Raw genomic sequence first — 21,563 nt, 5'->3', positions numbered from 1 at the left:
AAAATATTTTCTAGCACCTTCAAGTATCCTGACCAAATCATCAGTGATAATGGTTTCCTTTACACGTAAATTATTTTATTCTTCATTCATATCTTGGATCCTCCCCTCAGCTGCCAGTATATCCTCATTTTCGAATATCTTGCTGTTTTTCTTTTAGTGAAGTTCATTGACAAAACTCTGCATATGTGAGTGCACATTCATGTGTATATATTTGTCTAGTCATTTACTTGCTGTTTGGGTAGTCAAAAGTGAAAAAATAGAGGCAATCTCAATATTATCACTTTGTTGTTTTCCATATTGTATGTAAAAAAAAAATGCTGTAACATCTGTGACCACAGTTGACAGCAACTGAATGTATTGCTTGGGAAACTTCATTTCATATTTCTGAAGTGGCTTTTTTCTATGCTATCAAATTTACTGCACTTGTCTATTATATCCTACCTTGAAAAAAACACTTGAACAAGTGACAGATTTCTCCCCTAAGCATCAGAGATGTTTACTGTCCATTTTATCAGACATAATGAAGACTGAAACTCATTTATAGTTCATAGAAAGCAGCCTTTATCAGTTACATTAGCCTGTTTACAGCTGGAAGGACACACATAATTCAAATGGATTTCCTGAATAGAAAAAGTACTATGTTTCTAGCTTTCAGAACAAAACCATTTTTATTGGGACTTTCTTTTGCACCCTTGGGGCCCAGAGCTGTATTGGCATTTATTGTCCTTATGTTTTATGGGTCTGATTTCCTGCCACTTATATTGCTCTTGCTGAGAATGTATTTTCAAATAAGGTTTCAGAGTTTGCCTTGCTGTTTTAGAGATGAAGGCTCCAACCCTCAGACTGGATATAGCATTCCAGGCTATAGAAGTAGTTTAGAGGAAAACAGAGAAAGGCAAAGGAAGAGTTTCTATCTTTACCAATAATTTTTAATCTGAAAACTGATAGTCATCAAAGTATTATAGAGCTTGAAGAGTATAATCATTATACGGCAAGCTGGCTACATGTTTCAGTGCTTTAACTGGACACAGGGGCTACCTTTGGAGAAAAAAAGAAAAAAGAAAAAAAAAAAAAAAAAAAAAAGAAAGAAAAAGTCCTTCTAATCTCATAATGGAGCAGAATTATTGCTCTAATTAATTCAATATTTTTATGCAGCAGTCTTGATGGACAGTATTTTATGACTGCTTTTACCCACTTAAGGCTATACAGGAGTCATATTTTGATATTCTACACAGGAGCAGAATTCCCACATAATTACCTTTAACCATTGCTTTTCAGGATCAGTATTCCTAGGAGCTATTAAAGAAGTTAGTATTCAAGACTAACTTAAAATGTGTAACTTAAAAGTCTGTCTTTTGCAACATTTTTATCATACCTTAATTTTAGATATGTAATAAGGCTATTACTTTTATTTTCTTCTTTCTCACTATAGTGTGTCATATGATCACTTATCATACATGATAGAATAGGAAGGTAATAATAATCTCTGCTATTACTTCTTCTTGACCATAACGTTGTTAAAGCCATTTTTTTCTTACATTCCAAATGGAAAAAGGACACCTTGTTTTCTTCCGAGCAAGCCACAAAAGCATACAACTCTCCCAATTTCAGTGCTCAGAGACAGCTTATCTAGGCAATCAAAACTGAAACTATATATACAGCAGATGAGTTTGCATTTTCAAAATAATAGCAAAATTCCCTCTGATTTCATTAGAAGCAGGGATGAGACTTCATACAAGTAGTCATCTTCTGTGTTCCTCAGCTGCACATTTTCCTCTGTGGGTGGGTAACCAAAGTGGGCATTTCACTTCCTTATAGCGCTGTGCTCACATTGTGGAAAAAAAAAATATTGCTGACTATTGATTTGATTGTTTCCATATTTATCCTTTCTCCCAAAGGTCTCAAATCCAAGAGTATTAATATGTTAGTCAAAGACATTGTCAGAGAACAGTTAGAAGGATTTCGAAGAGAAATGCAAGAGAGCATTGCTCAAATTTTCAAGACTGTGTCTAGTTTATCAGAAGATCTTGAAAATACAAAAGAGTCAGTCAAACATCTGAATGAAACTCAACAAAAATTTGCTCAAGAGAAAGAGAGTGGGCCAACAAAGCTTGACATTCTGGAGCTAAAAAGTCATATGGTGCAGATGAAAGAGGAAATGACCCTAACTTGTGACAAGCCTGTGAAAGCTTTACAGAAAAAGCAGAAATCCTTGGAAGAGAACTTGGAACATCAACAATCAAGATGTGTCATTTATTTTGAATCTTTAAATAGGACCCTTACTGAAATGAAAGATGCTCATGAACAACTTTTATCAGCTGAACAGTCTTCAAATCAAAACATCCCTTCAACAGATCAAGTCACAGAGTACAACATTACAGAGTACATGTTCACACTGAATGAGAAAGTAAAGAAACAGGGCCTGATGGTGCTGCAGATTTACGATGACTTAAGAATCCAGGACAGCAAAATCAGCAATCTCAGTGTTGAACTGGAAATTCAGAGAGATTCTGTTCTGGGAGTCTGTGATGACATGTTGTCAGAGAGCAGAAAGGATTTCCAAATGCAGCTGGCAGCAACCCAAGAGAATGTGCTTATCCTAAACAGAAGTCTCTCTGACATGGTCCTTCCATTGGACAGTAAGATTAATAAAATGAATGAGCAAATTAATGATTTGTGCTATGACATGGAGATCCTGCAACCCTTGATTGAACAAGGGGCACCTTTTAGTCTGACTTCAGACTATGAACATCAAATTCAAGCTGAAGCAATTAATGAAAAGCTTGAAAACCTCACAACTGCCATTAACAGAATGAGTTCTACAATCAAGGGACTTTCTAAAACTCAGGAAGGACTTAAAAATGAATCTCAGGCTTATCAGGAACTCTTTGACAGTCGTATTAATGAATGCTCTATGGAAATAGAGGATGGATTAAACAAGACCATGACAGTAATAAACAGTGCTATTGATTCTATTCAAGATAACTATGTACTGAAACATACGCTACATGCCCTGAAAAATGAGACTGAGGTCTGCTGTGGCAGAGCGGAGAAGCTGGACAGCCTGCTGGCTCTAATTTCCCAGTTTCAACAGTTGAATGAAACCCTCTGGACACTGCTTACTGGCAAGAAACAGGAATTCACTTCACAAGTAGTTACATCCATTTCTGATCTTCCTTATGTGGAGTCAGACAAAATTATGCTCCACAATTTCAGAAGAATTTACTATATTTTAAATGAAACATCATCAAAAGTGGACAGTCAACAAAAAGAAATCACCCGACTGGAAGAAAAAATATTTGACTCTGTGGAGGAATCTAGGGACCATGAGGTTCGCCTCCTGGGTGTGGAGTCAAAAATTTCTAAGTTTTTGGCAAATAACTGTGTCTCACTGAAGAAAAACAAGGCTGCCTCAACGGAGAAAGAACAAATGATCTCACTTCAGCTCCAGGCACTGAATTCCAGGATTAAGGCTCTGGAAGCCAAGTCAATCCGCTTCTCAAACAACATTCCACTTCTGAACAGGACTGCTCATGAAGCCTGGGGGCTGTGTCAGGATGCCAACAGCACCATCCAAAAAGTGAATGCAAGTATACCTGTGCTAATTAAACTTGCTCAGCCAGATATTCCCCTACTGCAAAGAGGTCTCAAAGAGCTCATTGAATCTGTGCTTGAAATAAAAGCAGGGACTATCCTGATGAATTTAACTGAGCATGTTGACATATTGGTGGCAAGCGCAATGAACAACATCACCAAACTTCAGAAGCAAGTGAAACCAACTATAAAGAAACCAGCTCCAGTGAAGAAAGGGACAACAAACATCACCATGAGCCTGGCAAGCCGAAGTCAGAGAAACACAGATAATACTATAGATTCAGGTAATGTGTTTTAGTGTTAAGAAAAATTAGGCTCTTTTGTAATAAAGGGTATTATGTAATCAGTGAGATGAAGTGAGTAAGAGAGTAGTCTTAACAGGTGACATAATAACTTAAGGAGAAGGAGAATAAAAACTCAGAGAATGCCATAGTGTTTTGGAGGAACTTGAGGTTACTCTTCTAAGAAGGTTTATTTTTCTTATGAGGAGACTTTGCAATAAAGACATCCCAGAAGCTCCATGTAATTTTCCTTAATAAATTCACATCTAATCAGTTTAAGATATATGTGTACGCACACACTCAGCTGAGGACCTGACCTTTCAAACCTAACCATCAATTTAGAGAAAATCTAAACTACAATAATTTTGTGCCTGCCTCTCAATTAGCAATTTCAGTAGAAATGTGAAACTTGGGAGAGATATCTGGAGTTTCATCAGTCCTTTGCAGCATCAATGGGGATGAAAGGTATTAAATACCTAAGCAAGTGAATACACCAAATGATTGCAAAGAAGCTTTTGACAGCTCTTACTTGAATTCATTAAGATAAGTTAAAATAATAACAGTGTTCTTGCAGAATCAGTAGTCCAGCTAATAAAGTGTATTTGACTCTTGAATTCATCTAGAGAATGGCTCAACTGAGTAGAAGCTGCCATTCTGAGTGTGATTGGCTTCCTTACTTAAATTCAAACATCATCACATGAAATTCATTTATATGGATGAATTCATAGAAATACAAAAGTTATGCCTTTTGGCATCATATTTGAGTGAAAATCAATAGCACAAGCTGATGTTTTATGGAAATATAGTTTCTGGAAAAAAAAAAAATCCTAGAGGAGACTAATTCACATTAAAACAAGTGAGACAGACTCCTAAATGACACGTGAATGTCCAGATAGTTTTGAATGTCAAGACAAATCTTTTCTATACAGCATTCTTAAATGTATGAACATTTCTGAAAGCATATTTCGTCCCTATTGTAGGCAGATGTGGTGGTAGAAAGGGCTATGGCTCTTGTTATGGGGCGGTCTTGCCCTCCATCCCTCCTTTTTTCCTCCTGTCCTATATACGGCACTTTTCAGTAATCAATGGAAAGGATGCTCATTAAAGCTCTAATCCCACAAGTATCTGACTTATGATGAACTCCATCCCCACTGAAAGACTTAACACACTTCAATTAGAGGGAACATACAGCTATTCCAACAAGCAGTCACACTTAAAAATGCACTTGCTACCAAGAAAGTAATTTGGTTATTTTAACATATTGAAACAGCAATTCTTTCTTGGTCATTTCTGTTTTCTGCCTGTTCTCACCACTGCACGGGATGGAAATTCAAAACCCTTGATCACAATTAAAACTAGGTGAAAATGAGATCTGATGTCCTTGATCCCTCCTGAGTCTTCTACTGTTTTGGAAACTGTCACCAGTGCCACCTGCCTGGAGCAGGCAAAGTTGCCACCTGCATTAGTGAATTAATGTCTTTCCTATTTATTATTTATCTCATGCCAAATTTATTAAATAGCTTACTTGATAACATTAACTATGTGCTCGCACTTAGAAAAAGTGCAGATCATTGCAGACATAACAAAGTCATATTTTTAAGCAAGGTCTTTACATAGCAGTGTTTATGCAGTTTTCCAGCAGTAATGAACTTTTGCACTCAATGAAGTTTGTTGCCTAGCAAAGTCATACATTACATTTCCATAAGTTAAAGAAGTAAGACCATTGTCTTAATTAACAAATATCCATCTTCTACATCAGTAGATTTTACTTCTCCAGGAAAGCTTTTTCTCTCTAAGTTCCAGGAGACCATCCAGAAATATGTGCTGACCTTACTAAAGTTTCTAGAAGAAATCCTAAGGTACAGTCGGCTAATTATAAAGTGCATTAGCTCTTAGATCATTATTTTAATCCACAAAGATTAAAATCATATTCTATAAACAGTAAAAAGGTGAATGTCAATTCTCATTGATTCTAAAATGTTCAATATTCTATTCTACTCTAACAGACTGAAATTTTTCATTGGCTTTAGTGTGTTCAGGATTTGGCCCTGAGGTAACACTTTCCACAACAATCATTTGACATCAAGGAGAAACACTGTGAGTTTCCACTATGTATGCAGGTACATGCAAGTTTGAAGACGTCTCAAGTTGTAGACTGAACAAAAGGAAAGCTTTTTGTCAGCTAGAGGGTAGAATATGTGTGAGAAGTACTGAATATCTCTCTCACCTGATAATAACTTAATAGCTATGTGGAGTGGATAAAAAAGCAATTAGGATCTTAAGATACCCTCAAGTATCTAACATAGGGGCAAAGACATCCTTTAAAGAAAAGAAAAAAGTAGTAAACTCTTCATTAGCCTTTGTTATGGATTATGTCTGGTCCTACCCTCCAGTACACTGTTCTACTGCAAAAATGCATGATGCAGAGCAAGGACAGCTTAGCTAAATTCCAATTTTCCCAATGCCATTTAGTGTTGGTTTTGTTCTCTAGAGAACCTAGAGGCTGTCACAGTTTTCAAAGTTGAATGCACTCTTGGGGCATGTCTTATGTTAGTTGTGGCTATGCCTTATTCAGATTATTCTGCCCTCCCATCAACAAGAATAACTGAGAGTGCAACTGTGTTATATTTATGTATTTAAAACAGCGCATCATTGTAAGATAAAGGTCATTTCATTCTTCATCTTCTTTTGATCTCACTCCAGATCTTAGTACACCCTTAGTACATCTTAATACACTCATCTTAGTACACTCATCTTACGTATCTTAGTATACTCACACGGGAATGACCAAAATCAGTGTTCTCAGTACACCGGAGAATGAAGTACCAAAGGAGTTAAAGTGTATTTAAGATTTCAATAATAGTTACGTTTTATCTCCTATCTTCTTGCTTCTGTCAAAAACTCAGCAAAGCAAGACAACTCCCTGTACTGAAACGATGGTCAATACTCCTAACTTTCAATAGGCTGCATTCTATCTTTTAGTTTTAATCCAAGCTCCCATTTGTTTGTTTCAGCAGGGACTACACACTGAAACTGAGGGCTAAGTCAGAGTGTTTGCAGTTGTATATGTGGAAATCTTTTTTTTTTTTTTTTCTGTCAGATTATAGTTTCTCATGATTTCTGACTCCTGACATAAATGCAAGCCTCCATTGCCACTCTTTCACTATATCCTGCAGTGAATTTAAACAAATTAAATATTTTGATCCTCTGTTTTAATTCCACTAGTTTGATGATTATTCTAGTTCAGTTTGATGGCACACACCTCCATTTTGCATAATTACACTTCAGACTAACAGGTGGATGAAACTTCTTTGTTGTATTTAATTTAGTAAACCTGAAAAACATCATGGTTGAAGTGTTAGATATCTCTGTTTAACAAAGAAGCACCTCAACAGAGTTGCCAGAGTCTAAGTAGTTCAGGTCAAAGTAGTTCAGGTCAAGTTTGACAAACTGCCTCCACCTAAAGCTGGGGAGAACAGCTGCAGTGATGAAAAGGCCTCCTGTCGTCCTCACTTTTTGTCCAAGATCACTGTGTGGTGAGTGTGCCTTTTTGTAACTTGGATAGCTTGTAACTTCATAGAGCACTTGCAACCGAATTCCCTACCAAGGCACTGAGGGCACCAATAGCCTGCATTGCCCCAGGCAGCCTGACCTATCCCTCACACTGCACCCCCTGCCCATATGACTGAGAGCCCCAGCCCAGCTCAGGCCAGGCTTCATGATCTGGTCTTTTGTGAGTCATGCTGGGCTGTGGCTGATCCCGGTTGATGTGATTGACCTGCCTCACTCTGCTCGTCACCTCTCCAGGTAATGCTCTAGCTCTGCTGTCACCTTCTGCTCATGCCTGCCTGCCCTGGTGGGCAACCCCTCACCTGCAGCCCCATGTCACTCCTTGCATCCTGGCTACTGAGGATGCTCACTGCTTTTATCGCTCTCAGATTTCCAATCTCTTAAGGCTTCCACGGAGACAGCTACAGATAACCAAATATTGAGAAAACACTGGAAAGTCATTTCTTGTTCAGACACTTCCAAACTGAACCACTGGAGTCACTTCTTTCCATAGGGAGACTATTAGATTGCTAAATATTTCATTTACTTCTAAACAATGCTGCAGTAGATACTGACAAATCTTCATTATTTGTTTGAAGAGTTGTTTGTACAGCATTGGCAGCCTATTTCCCAAAAGAGTTTCTGGCTGCTTGCCCTCCCAAAGAGTAGAAAAACTTGGCATTAATACACTATCTCCACTCTTACTGTTCTAAGTGTAAATAACAACTGCATTTCATTTGTTCTCCACTATTCATAGCTGCAATTAAAGTTTTTCATTATTTTCTAAAGTGTTTCTTCTTCCTCATCTACACTACTAAACTGTGAAGGATTAATTAAAAATAGGATGTGTACAATAGTAAGAAATCTTTTCCTAACCTGAAACTTTTGGCATCTTTACCCCAACTAGAGTATCTGTCACATGGACACAGTGTTCCAGAATGCCCTTCAGCAAAGAACAAAAAGAAAATGCAGGGGAGATGAGCAGCATCTTCCAGAAATGACAACAAAAATATGCTGTTGTAAAACACACAGATGTTACGCATAGATTGCTTATTCCTTGGAGGTCTAGGGCATTGGCCTCTTACTCTAAAACTCCTTATTTGACTCTAGTCTTCACAGATTCTCCTAGCTTGTAGAAAGTAAAGCATAAACCCAAGCAATGCTGCTCCATGAGGGTTAATTTACAAAAAGTAAGTTAATTTACAAAAGTAAAGCTATGTCTGAATTTGGTTTAACTCCAAGGTTAAATTCAGGCAAAATCATCCCTCTGCAGACTGCTAAAACACTGGTCTCAATGTCATTATCATTTCCTTTCATGTGATCTTTTTCCTGTTTCTTGGATATACTTGCTTATGATAAGCAGAGGACAATTAGCAGAGAATGAGCTGTGTTCCTACACAAAGCATTCTATGGTATTTTGGGAATATGATACAGTCGACACAATCAGCTGTTTTCCTTCCTTTTCTGCTTTCCTTTCACACAACTTCTAAACCGTTGTGGACACTTGGCAAATATGAGTGAAAAATAACTTCAATTAAATTTGCAGCAAAACTATAATCTAGGAAGAAAAGCATAATTTCCTCGTGTCCAGTTGCCTGTGCTGTGACCTCCATCATGAATTACTGAGTTCCTTTATTTTAGGCATTATAGGGTGAACACCATTTTCTGTGAAAAAAATTACTGCTGTGTTTTTAGGTCTATATGGTTCATCAGTGCAAGTTCAAGTGGCACAGTTCAGTGTGCTTTAGCATTCTAGTCTCTGAACTAAAATTTCCTGTGGAATTTAGTTGCCTTAATGCAGCAGTCTGTGAAATAGTCCGATAGGAATCTTAGCTAACTGTGGGCATTACTGGAATACCTATGTGAAGATCCAGTTTAATACTTCCTTGGCAATAAGTAAACTCTTTCAAAAAAGGCTTTTTCAGTTCCTACCTACCAATCTAGATTTATCACAGGACTATATGGAGTTCTCTTTCCACAGCTCTACTGGTAGTTGCTGGCAAAGAAAAGTTTCATTTTCTAAAACATCTTTTATTTGACTAAAGCAAAGGAAAAAGAAAATAAAAATGTATAGTTTGGGAATACTTTGTGTTTCAAATTTTTCATAGTGATGTTTAATTTTTAACATAGCCTGAATGTTGTTCCTCCAAACGGCTATGACAAAACATTATATAATTGCACTCAGTAATTACTGCCTCAGAGCTCAGAAGCACTGGAATTACAGATTTCTCCATATCGGTTGAGCATGATTTGGCCAGCACATACATAGGAAGAGAGGTGAGGACATCCTCAGTGAAGATGCTCTGCAAAATCATCAATAATTTTTATTGCTTGAAATATATATTTTTTACAGCAATTTTCATGGATATTCTGGAACTGAGTTTATTTATGGACAAAGAACCGGTAATGGAAGTGGTTTAGATAGCTTTTAAGATCTTTCATCTCCAGTAGCTGGCCCACCCCCAGTGGTTGTGACACATTTGGATGAATAATGTCATAGACAGGACAGCCTATCCTCAACACCAGAAGTACAAAATCTGTGTTTTGCTATGCCCAACAATGAATTGAATATGCCCTTTGAGAACAACCTTCTGTGCTTGCATTAGTGAAACCAAATCAAGACACAGATTTGCTTGAAGCAACAGAAAAAAAAAAAAATCATTTCATTTGTCTTACCAAAAGAAGGAAATAAAATTGGATATGTCAGCATTGCCTTTCCAAGTTTTGCTGTTTGTTTCTGAGGGGCTCCTGCAGTCAGCTCCAAACCTCTCAGCACATTCCCATTAATAAGCTTATCCAGCCTACTTCTTTAATCACACGATCACAGACTGCCTGATTTTCACTGTGTCTTGTTTTGTTGCAGTGTCTAAGAGCTACAATACAGTAAGAGAGGATGAGGACTGAGCCAGCTGTGTGATAGTCAGCAGAGAAAGTCAACTGCCAGTTGATGCTGGACAGACTGCAGGTCTCTGTGCCAGAAGGGGCTGATTCTCAGCACCTTCACCTCCTTATGGGAATGAGTATCTTCCAAACTGAACCTGTCCCAAGGATCATCTGTAGGTCCACCCTGCCTTAAATTGTTATAGAAAGACTCGTGTCAGGAACAGCAGGAGGAATATTTCCTAATGCTCGGCTGTAACCAGGCTTTGCTGGCTTTAAACTTTTATTACGAGGAGGGAGGTCATTAAATTTAAGGAGGAAGGAATGGGGAGAAATGAGCAAGGAAAGGTTGCTATTTCTTGACAGGACTCTCTTGGACTACGCAGTCACAGCTGTTCAGATATCTCAGTCTTTTAATGCTTCTCATGTGTGGCATGCAAGATGCTCCAAAAAAGGTAGATTTATAATATCTTTCATCTTATTACATGTATCTGACCCCCAGAGACAAGCAGAACTAAGCTTTTATAGGTATTTCTGAATAATTTGGAGACCAGCTCAGGATATGCTATGTTCAGGGAAAGAGGCAGGCTGAATTAGCAGAGATGCTGAACGACCTGGACAGGGTCTGAAGTTAGCCTTCACACAGAACCTCAGCAGAAATGACACCAGCTTTATGAATTGATGAAAAGACCATCCAAAATCCAAAATATTGAAAATTTGGGCAATGTCACTGTAATGACTGTTTGGGTATGTACATGCCATTGAAACTTAAGGTTGTTGTTTTTCCTCCCTCTCTATCACAGGGCAGTATTCAGCTTGTGTCAGCTCCCCATGCCAGAATGGAGGAACCTGTATCAATGACAGAGAGAATTTTATTTGTGCTTGTCGCCACCCCTTTGGAGGAGTCAACTGCAGTACGAAGCTGGTGAACGACAATTCTCTGAGTGTTGGCAAGTAAAAAATTTAGTAGTGCAATATGCTAGCAGCATGGGCATTTGCCCCAAGGTCTAATTAGAGAGCATTCGCTGGTCAAAGGTCTCACATTTCACTTTAATGAGTACCAACTGAAGAAGTAATGTCCTGTGTTTTGGTGCTGAAGACATCAATTCCTGTGGGTGACTCTCGATCTCTTTCTTTAATATGACCAGACAATAGGATTAAATTGGGTTGGGACCAGCCATAATAGCTGGAAAGCTCCCTGCTGACTTGTGCAGAAGGCTGCTGAAGGAGGGAATGCAATAGATGTAGCTGAACATGACATCATGGAATTCAAGGGGGGAGGTGAAATCACATCACTTGGGAATACTAGCTTCAACACTGCATGAAATGCCCTATAAATACCACTAGCTACCATAATATATGGGACTATAGCCTGGAGGAGTCATTTTAGGCATACCTCTGATTTTCAGTAGCAAACCATACATCCCTTGAAAGATATTTCAAAGAAGAAAAGTGCAAACTGTGCTTATTCAGCCCAGAAAACAAATAAATAATTTACATCCAGGCTGCATGGAATGAGAATTTAATGCAGCTTTCAGCAGCTGTTTGGCTGATTCTCATTCATGACAGCATATGAATAGTGAATAAAATCATTTTTACAGTGGCAGGGAATCACAGTGTGCATGCTCAGCTGGAAGAGAAACACATATACTTTTACTCCCTCATTTAACGTCGGGAGTACTAAACCTCTCCACTATTTGTCTAAGATTTGTGGAGAAAATTCTTGGCTTCAGCACACACAGATGAACAATGAAAGATATCATGGGATGGGGGTAGAGAGGGGAAAAGAAGAAAGAAAAGAAAAATAGCACCTCTCTTCATGTTAACTTAGCATAGTCCATCACAGTTACCTTGCTTTTTTCTAAATTTCTTCTTTTGTGGATACACCTGGCACTAATTCTGAAGAAAAATGTTTTTTTATACATTACGGAAAAACTGTGTGCTTATGTAGAAATACTGTTTTAGTTGCTCAAATTACTCAATTATGTGACTTCAGAAAAGCTTTTTCGGATCTTCTCACTAATCCAAGTCTACAATATAACAGGAAGAATGAGAGGGAAATGCCATGGATATTACTTGAAATTGTTCTTTATTCCTTTCCAGATTTTTCAAAGGGATCATACAGATATGCACCTATGGTGGCTTTTTTTGCCTCTCATACATATGGGATGACAACTCCAGGACCCATCAGATTTAACAATCTGGATGTCAACTACGGAGCTTCATTTGCCCCCGCAAGTGGGAAGTTCCATGTTCCATATCTTGGGGTGTATGTTTTTGAATATACCATTGAATCATTTAGTCCCCGTGCCTCTGGCTATCTGGTCATTGATGGAATAGACAAACTTAGTTTTCAGGCTGAAAATATTAACAGCAACAAGTACACTGACAGAGTAATTACTGGAAATGCCTTATTAGAATTAAATTATGGTCAAGAAGTCTGGCTCAGACTGGCAGCTGGCTCTATACCAGCCAAGTATCCACCAGTCACTACCTTTAGTGGTTACTTGCTGTATCGTACATAAGTCACTCATAAATGTATAAAGTAATTATCAAATGAAACAACTGGCATATAAATTTATCTTTGCTTTTAAAATACTTAATTTCTTTCACTTCAATAAGTTTCTGAAAGTAACCAAAGCAATGGCATTGGCATTTGTGTCTGATCCTCCAAGTTGCTTGTGTGTAGCATGTACACACCTACGAAGAATCCAGAGGCTGGAGATAGGGGAAAAGTAAGCATCCTCCTTCTATGAGTGAGAAACACAAATATAATTATTTTCTACATTTACATCTCATAAATATACTTACATAAGGAAGCTGAGAATCAGTTCTCAAGAAAAATCAAAGCTGGTTTTGATGATCACTTTACAACCTGAGTGCACACCTAAGTGATGGATAGATTTGTTGATTCAGATGTTGGGTTACTGTATAGCTCATTGTATCAAGTGATAGTCATGTATATATTGTTTGGAAAAAATATATATATATATTTTTCATTTTGCCTGACATCATTGACCACATACCTAGAGAATTCTGCATTTAATTGTTTCAAAATTTTGTATGTAATCAGTATGATAACAAACTGTATTTTTTTTTTTTTTTTTTTTTTTTTTTTGTCTAGCAGAAATAAAACAGGGAATACTTAGAAGTTGCATATTTATATACTCAAATCAGAAATAAGGTGGTCATTTTTCCCAGTGAATATAATTAGTCATGGCAAAAACATTACAATGGATTTGATGGACTCTTTCTACTGCTTGAAGCATTTAAACCACTGAGAGATTTTCCTTAGGTGACATTTGTTTGAGTAAGCATGATTATATGGGCTTTATATACATTTTGCTGTACAAACTTTGGCCTATGTATAAAATGTTAAATGAGATAATCATAATAGTCCTTTCCAAGTTTGAATTCTATAAATCTATTATTTTATTTTTTTCTGCATCATATTTGCTAACTGTTAAGGCAAGATAAAATGAACTTTGATCTGCATAATCCAAAATGTGATTTCCAAGCATCAATACAATAAAAAACAACATATTTTCACATATGACTGCCTGTATGCAATAGCGGATCACATTGCCTCATAAAGTAACAGCTTGAACATACATGTGGATAAAAATAAGATAACTGAATTTTACATATCCTAGAAAAATGCTACTACTGATGTATATTAATTGGGAATTATGTTATAGTAAAATTTTACAGTAAAGTCAAACAAAAGAACACATACTGTAGTGATCTCTCTGTCCCGTCCTGTGTGTTCCCCCCCCTGCCCCGCCCCCATTGAGTTTATTAAATATTTTCACTGCTAGACGGTAGACTATTTCTTCATTCTTAAGGGATACTAAGAGCAGCCACCTTGACCAGCAGCCCTAGCCCAGGACTCCTCCTGCTTGAGCCCAGGCCAGTGTCCAGGATTCAACTTCTGCTGAGCTGTGAAGTTGCTTATCTTCTTGGGAAGGGAAGTTATTCAAAGTGTCCTGTAACAGCAAACACCAGCAGCGTGTCATGCATAACATGACCTCAAATTTAACACTGCTCTTAAATGCTGGAAAACCCAAGGGAGGGCAAACAGTGATTTTACCATCTGCTCTAATCTTGGTTTAATCCTGCTGTGGAATATGAAGTCTATTTGACCTAGGGAAATGGATACAGCCTACTGCAGGCCAAGTTTTCCTATTGCATTTCTTTTTTCTCTGAACACTGTTATCTGAAAGAAAGCCCCTTATCATTTCTTTGCCTACATTAGCTAGTTGGTTACATGTCAGAGGCTTATTTTCTGTTCTTAAAGACTTATCGAGATTCCAAGGGAGATGAAAACTTTAGATAAAAGCCTATTTTCTGAAGCCTTAAATCCACTAATTAATTGTTAATGGATCCTGCAGCGCATCATTAATCATACAAAATATCCTATGTTTCCTTAAAGGATCTGAAATAAATAGAGCCACTGTAATAAAGGTCAACTGCAAATCTCATTAACAGGTTGGAATGTTTTGCTGTTGCTTGTATTTTTCTTTTATTTATTTATTTATTTATTATTTCTGAGGCCAGAAATCCTTTCACTTTCATGCCCAATGAATTCTCAATATACCATGAATGCTGAATGAGCATGCTACAGACCTTTCTCCTGTTGCATACTATATTTTTCTGTAAATACTCAAAGTCCTTGGTATGGCACTAACTCAGCCTTCCATATCATTGAATTTTATCAAACATAATGACCACGTGCCGCAATCCCCCCTTGTATGATTTTGTCATTTTAATCTGTTTAGTCTTCTTTATTCCTGCTATGGCTATGGCTAAATGGCATGAAAATTACTCTGCAGATGAAATTCAAATGACCCATCAGAGACTGCATCTCTGTTTTAATGTAACTTTCTTTGTCCTTGCTTCTCTTGCCACTAAATCATTCAATCTGGCTCCTCATCTTCATAGGCACTATTTTTCCCCCCAGAGCCAGAAACTTTCCAGGTCATGGTATTGGTTTTCTTTCCTCTCTCCTTCTCTCCCTCTCTTCCTCTCTGCCTCCCATCCTCCCTCCCTTCCTCCGTCTCTCCCTCTCCCTCTCCCCCTCTCACTTTCACCACCCCCCCCCATTTTTTTTCTCTCTCTCTCAACTCCAGATTCATTAGTAGTAGTGTAAGGATTCTGATTAAAGCCATGTCTGTAGCTGTAACACACAGAAAAATCATTTCCTTAATTCAAAATAGCACTGAAGCTTATTATTTAAAATATGGAAGAAAAAAAAACTTTTTTTTAAAAAAACAAACACACATAATAAATGTACCCTATACAATTTTACTCTGCAATAATCCATCAAAATCTTTCCACAGATGTATTAAAACTGAGTACACTGGACGTTGTCTGTTGTTAAAAAACAAAGTACAGATTCTTCACTATGCATATAGGTTTGCATTGGCTCTTGAGGCTTATTTATGGGACTGTGGCTCTGTACATTGACTGCGTAGACTAATGAAGCACATAATATTGAAAAATAACTGAAGATCAATAAAATCTGAAACCATTATGCAGAATAGACAATGATAAATTAATCAGTCTGAACTCCCAGGAGAACTTTTTAGGAAACAACCAAGAAAGGTCATTCCTAAGGTACTTTGTCACCCCTCTACTTTCATTTTCGCTGTCTGATTTGCATTCCCTAATAATAGCAGGCAGCAAATCTGAATGTTCATCTCTACCCACAGCTCCTGTGAGGGACCACAAAGACATCCTGAGCCTTTGTACTTTAGAGTGAGCGGTGTTCTCTTTATTTGGGTGATTCAATAACCATGGCAACATTTGGTCTGGTTTGGCTTTGACAAGCCCATCCAATTTACTTTGAAGCTTGCATTATCATTTCCTCACCTATACCAACCAAGTTATCACTAAATGCATTCCCCAGCCCATCATATACTTTGCATTCATGTTGAGATTAGCAGTTTATTTTCCTCACATACCTTTTCTAGTTGAATAGGCAGCACAACTCTGCTTCCTTCCAGCTCATGCCAAATCCCTCTGTTAACACATGCCTGTCTGATGCTGACTTATGAGTATTGCCTTCTGTCCATGCATCTGGGATATTTTTGTTCAATTTTTTTTTCTTTCTGGGGAAAAAATAATTACCGACATTTACAGGAAGTGTAAAGAGAGGTGTTATTTCTGAATTTATGCATTGAAGTGAATGTACCTATTAGAAGGAACAATGCAGCTAAACCCCACCAAATGGTTTGGTGCCTCATGATTAAGTACCTTTGCAGTGTGATTGCAAGTGTTTTAAGACAGTTGTGAAAGTGAATCTTCCTAGCAGCTGTATCTGGACACATGAGAAGAAAAGCTCAAAACTATTAAAAAGAAACAAAAATATACTCGTGGCATTTACAAAGAAACTGCATGCAAAAATGTCCCCAGAAAGACCATAGATTTACACATTTTCCTTATCAAGTTGTAATGACTGGCCTAACATTTTATATGACACAAAACTCTGCACACACATTGCAAAGATCAGTTAATAAAATATTAACAGACTGCTACTACATGACTGCAGGAAGCCTAGAAGCTTCATGGATTTCATTAACCCTTTTAGGCCATCAGATGCGTCACAGAGTTAACACGGTCTATATTTTTTCATCCTGTTTTAACTTGCTTAATTCTTCTTTGTACACTCAACTGACTTCTAGAAAGCAAGAGCCACATACATAACACTGTCCCCATGCTACAGTGTTATCAAAAGGAGAAGGCTTCTTGATTTACAGTAGAGGAAGTCTTTGTATTGACTAAGCCTTCCCAATGTAATTATGTTTTCAGCAGAGTTCTATAAGAAATACAAGTATTTATTACCACTTTGTATTTAAAATATTCAGTAAAAGTCTAGTTCTAGTCATTTGTTATTTGCAAAGCTGTCATTCTCCTTTTTGTATGAGAGCAGTAATGGCAGAAGAGTTGACAAGAATTAGATATAAGAAAACACAATCTTTAAATGGAATTCCAGTCAAGGGAGCTTAGAAATAAAACTTTATTATCAAGCTGCTTCCTAGCTGAAGTTGCTATAGACATGTTAACACTGAACATACTGACTTGTAATGAACTTCATTGCCCTGCTTAAATCTGTGGTGGTGGCTGCTAAATGAAAACAGTCTTCTGCATTCACATATTCCATGTAAACACACTGAAGTGTTTCTGAAAATATTTATTTTGGAGGTTGCTGTTGAAGATTCTTATTTTACAGAAAGCAACTTGCAAACAGAATAGATCATGGCTTTTTACAAACAGTGGACAAGTGCTTCCAGGAAGCTTGCTATGTGGATCTGCAAGAGTTGGGATGTACCATACAAATGATATGAAGTGCCCAGAAGTTCTTTACAAATACCAAAAACCTTCTGAATGATCTGTGAAGCCATTATTGAAAACCAGTATATCTCATCCATGTAGATTTAGCATCATGAAGGCTTTGTTGTCTCAGATGAAGTCATACATTTGACACTAAATGTCTACTTCCATCTTATCTAGTGTAAAAGTCAAGAATGATTGTGATTTTAAAAAAGAAAAAAAAAAAAAGCAAACAAAACTGACTAAAATTATGGATCTGTTTAGACAGAGAATTATCCTCAGCTGTGTTTGACTACTCTGAATCTTCCAGAAATTACCTTGGAAGGGAACAAAAAAGATAAAATCATTTAGGCTTCTTATAGGCTTCTGTGAAGTAAAAAAATGCACTTATGAAATGAAAAAACACATGGGAGGAAGTTGTATAAGTTCACTTCCTGACAAAGGAAGTGCCACGACCAGCTTATACAAGCAAGAGACAATTTTCAGATTGTGTTTAGACACAGTCAAGAGGAACATAGTAGGCCTCATGTATGTTTTTCCACAATAATTTTTAGTGTCTAAGCTCATCATCCTGTTGACTTGGCCCCAACACCTGGGCATTGCTATAGCTTTTTAACAGATACACACTACCATAATATATTTTATTCTGGAAAAAAAAAAAAAAAAAAAAAAAAAAAAAAAGGAGCTACACTTACATGAAATGGAGAGAGAGCCTACCAAAAGCTAAAGGGAACCAAAGAAAACCATGGAATGCATTAAATACAGATAATATGGGTGTGTTGGGATTATGTGGCAAAATTTTGGTAGCAGTGCCTATAGGAGTGGCCTGTCTGAGGAGTACAGAAGCAGCTCCATAAGGGCCAGCTTCAGTTGGCTTCAAAGAGACCTGCTGGTGTCAAGGGCCGAGCCAATAAGCCTGCTGAGAGAGCAACTTTAAGAAAAGGAAAAAAGTGCTGTGCAACAGCAGATGGGAGAGAGAGGAGTAAGAAACAGCAGACACCAAGAAGAAGGAGGACAGGAGGTGCTCCAAGCACCAGAACTAAAGTTACCCTGCGGCCCGTGGAGAGGCCCCTGGTGGAGCAGGCTGTCCCCCTGCAGCCCATGGGTCCCACATGGAGCAGATCAATCATATTTTCTCTTCCTTTCTCTATGAGGAGTGGGAGTGAGAGGGAGTTAGTGGTGGAGAATAGCTGCGTAGCAAGGTGAAACCACCAGACTTATCCAAAAGCTGTTAATGGCTATCTCTTTAGATGTTGAATTATTTGCATGAGCTAAACAGAAATATGAAGGTAGCAATGAGGAACTGTTAGTTTCTAGAGCAGAAGATACTAGGTAAATTTTTCCATATGTCTATGGGTTTGCCTTGTTTGCATAGGTTTGGACTTGTACGTATGGCCATTTTCCCCAAAGAAAGTACAAATGCTTAAATAATCATGAAGTAAAGACACAGATTTGTAATTTAGGGAAATAACACAGGCCCTGTTTGTAGGGAGTAAATAATAAAATAAACTTTTACCCTTTTTCTTGTTTGATGTCCTGTACAACCAACCGCGTAGTGAACAGTCTACAAGTTGTTTTTTATCTAGCAAATATCTGGAAAATAAAACAAATGATGACTTTAAAGAAAATGTATGAACAACAATATATAAACCTATCTAAATAATGATGAAGAGAAAAATAAGATGAAATTAATATATTTTAATATACTTGAACAATAAATGAGAGTGCTTATCACATAACCCATAGAAAGGCTTAATTCTGAATGATTTCAGAATAGAAACTATCTTTCCTCATGATTATTGTCTTGGAAAATCATTTTCATGTTTCACTGTATGAAGCAGATTTTCTTGTGGGACTTCACCTCTGTGGTTTGAAAGAAAGCTTATTTGCCGAGTGCACAATGTTACTACACAAGTAAAAAACTTCCCTTAAAATTTTGTAGAGGGTGGACAGCTTGAACTACTGCTCCTTTGAAGCCAAGTGACAGGTGTACTCAGTACACGCATTTCCCAGGTATGTCTTTCAGACTTTCCTCATACAGCAGATATCAATAAAACACACATAATAAAAACAACTTCTTTTGAGAATGTGCTTTTTATTTTGAAGGACACTTTGTTAGAGCAGCCTGACCCGGTGTGCTCCACGCTATTCATTTTCTTGCAGTATGAGTGTACATTTCCTATGATTTTAAACTGAATCAGTCATGACTTTTCTAAGGCTTTCCTGTCTTATACAATGCATTTCTTTCTACTTCCCTGCTACTTTTGAGAACAACTGGACTTCAGTGAATTTGGATATTTTTTATGATGCAGTATCTTTGTGTCAGATTTCTTCTGAGCCATAAACCCAAATATTTAATTAATTAATTAATTAATTAATTAATTAATTTTGCTAATTCCTATAGTCAACCGTATTACTGTTATTTTAGTTCTGCTATACTACACTGAAAAATCCCAAAAGTTTGTGTAGAATAACGGGTAGAGTATTTTTTTCAATCAATTTGTACACAGAGACAATATTTTGTTGTTATGGTTTGTGTCTGTGTCTGTGTTTTGTTTTGGTTTGTTTTTCCAGGTAGAAACAGAAAAAAAGCTGGTGGGGAAAAAATGGCTTTTCAATCCAGTGATGTACACTTTTGTTAGAGGATAAAGTGCATGTCTGAGAAACTGTCTAGTAGTTTCATGTTCAAAACTTCATGCCATTCTTTTCTCTTTTACAGATACATATACATTTTGACTATTCATTTGTTGGCTTGTTTCATCTCTGTCTGCAGATGATACTCTCTGTGGTTATTTTCCCAGTAACTGATAGTAAGATAACATGTGTATGTGAAAGGCTCTTCAATGGCAGGGAAAAATAATAGATATGTTATAAAAATTCAAGGAGATCCTTTCAGACTTTGTTTTGTTACTGGAAATAATGTGATTAAAGTGGGAGCTGCTCTTATTGTAGTATCTCCAACTATTAGATCAAACGTACAGTATAACTTACAACAGGTGTGTAACAAGCCTAATTCCACCTTGTACACTGTTGCATACATACAGAGCTTCCCTTGGCTTATGAACACTGATAAAAATAAACTCATTAAATGAAGTGTCTATCTCATTTCAAATTACTTGGTTTATACGATTCTGAATAGAGTTTTGACCTAACTTACCTTAGGAAAAAAAATTGAATCCTTATCTAAATGAGAACTGCTTGTTCAAATTTAAGCCAAGTAATAACTGTTGCATAAATATTTATTTAAGACGGTAATGACATTGTGTTTTGCAGTTAAACTCCCAAGACAGGCTTTAAAAATTGTAGCAAAAAAGATTGGACAGATTTTCCCTGCATACTGAAGGAAGTTAAAAGGGGGAGTTGGTTTTGTAGCCTTCAGTTCTGCTAGCCTCATTGAACTTGTTGGAGGGAGGAAAGAAATTCTTCCTGCACACGGAGCAGTATTAGTGGCAGTATTAGTGTGAGAAAAAAAAAAGTTAAAAAAGTTAAAATCTTGAGCTTAGGTGGTTACAGTAATGGGTGAGGACAGGTATGTATGAATAAATACTGGACTATATATGTGTAGTTGTTCTTGTCTAATGGGTTAGAGCTATGTAGAGTAACATGTACATAGTAGGTACTCCAGTGCAATGATGTATAAAAGAGTGATATGTCTGACAGAATAAAAATAACATTTATAGGAGGCATGAAAATGCTGAAGTACCAGAGAAGTAGAAGTAGGGTAAGTGCCTGATAGTACTGAAAGACTGAAAGCCAGGCTCCTGCTCAAGTAAAGTTTTCTTGCTCATCATCTGCTTGTACCTTTCCACCTTCATGCTACTGTAAGATATGATCATGCGCCTCATAGCCTACAACCAGTGTGTTCATTATAAACTGCAATATCTGTTTTCTGTCTATCAAGAGCATGACCAGAACCAGTGAATTCTG

General features: G+C 37.2%; 1 protein-coding gene across 1 annotated transcript in view; it reads left to right on the top strand.

Moving 5' to 3' along the window:
- The window catches only part of MMRN1 (multimerin 1), a 41,587-nt gene extending 28,164 nt beyond the window's left edge, over positions 1-13,423 (top strand). Inside the window, exons 6-8 of the mRNA XM_082760091.1 lie at positions 1,899-3,878; positions 11,108-11,254; positions 12,408-13,423. Coding sequence (XP_082616217.1) covers positions 1,899-3,878; positions 11,108-11,254; positions 12,408-12,829 — 2,549 coding nt within the window. The 3' untranslated portion in view covers positions 12,830-13,423. The remainder of the gene's footprint in view (positions 1-1,898; positions 3,879-11,107; positions 11,255-12,407) is intronic.
- The last annotated feature ends 8,140 nt before the right edge of the window (positions 13,424-21,563 follow it).

This window comes from Aythya marila (assembly GCF_965140915.1).
Source record: "Aythya marila genome assembly, chromosome: 4".
Classification (NCBI taxonomy): domain Eukaryota; kingdom Metazoa; phylum Chordata; class Aves; order Anseriformes; family Anatidae; genus Aythya; species Aythya marila.
This window is presented reverse-complemented; position numbering and strand designations above follow the sequence as displayed.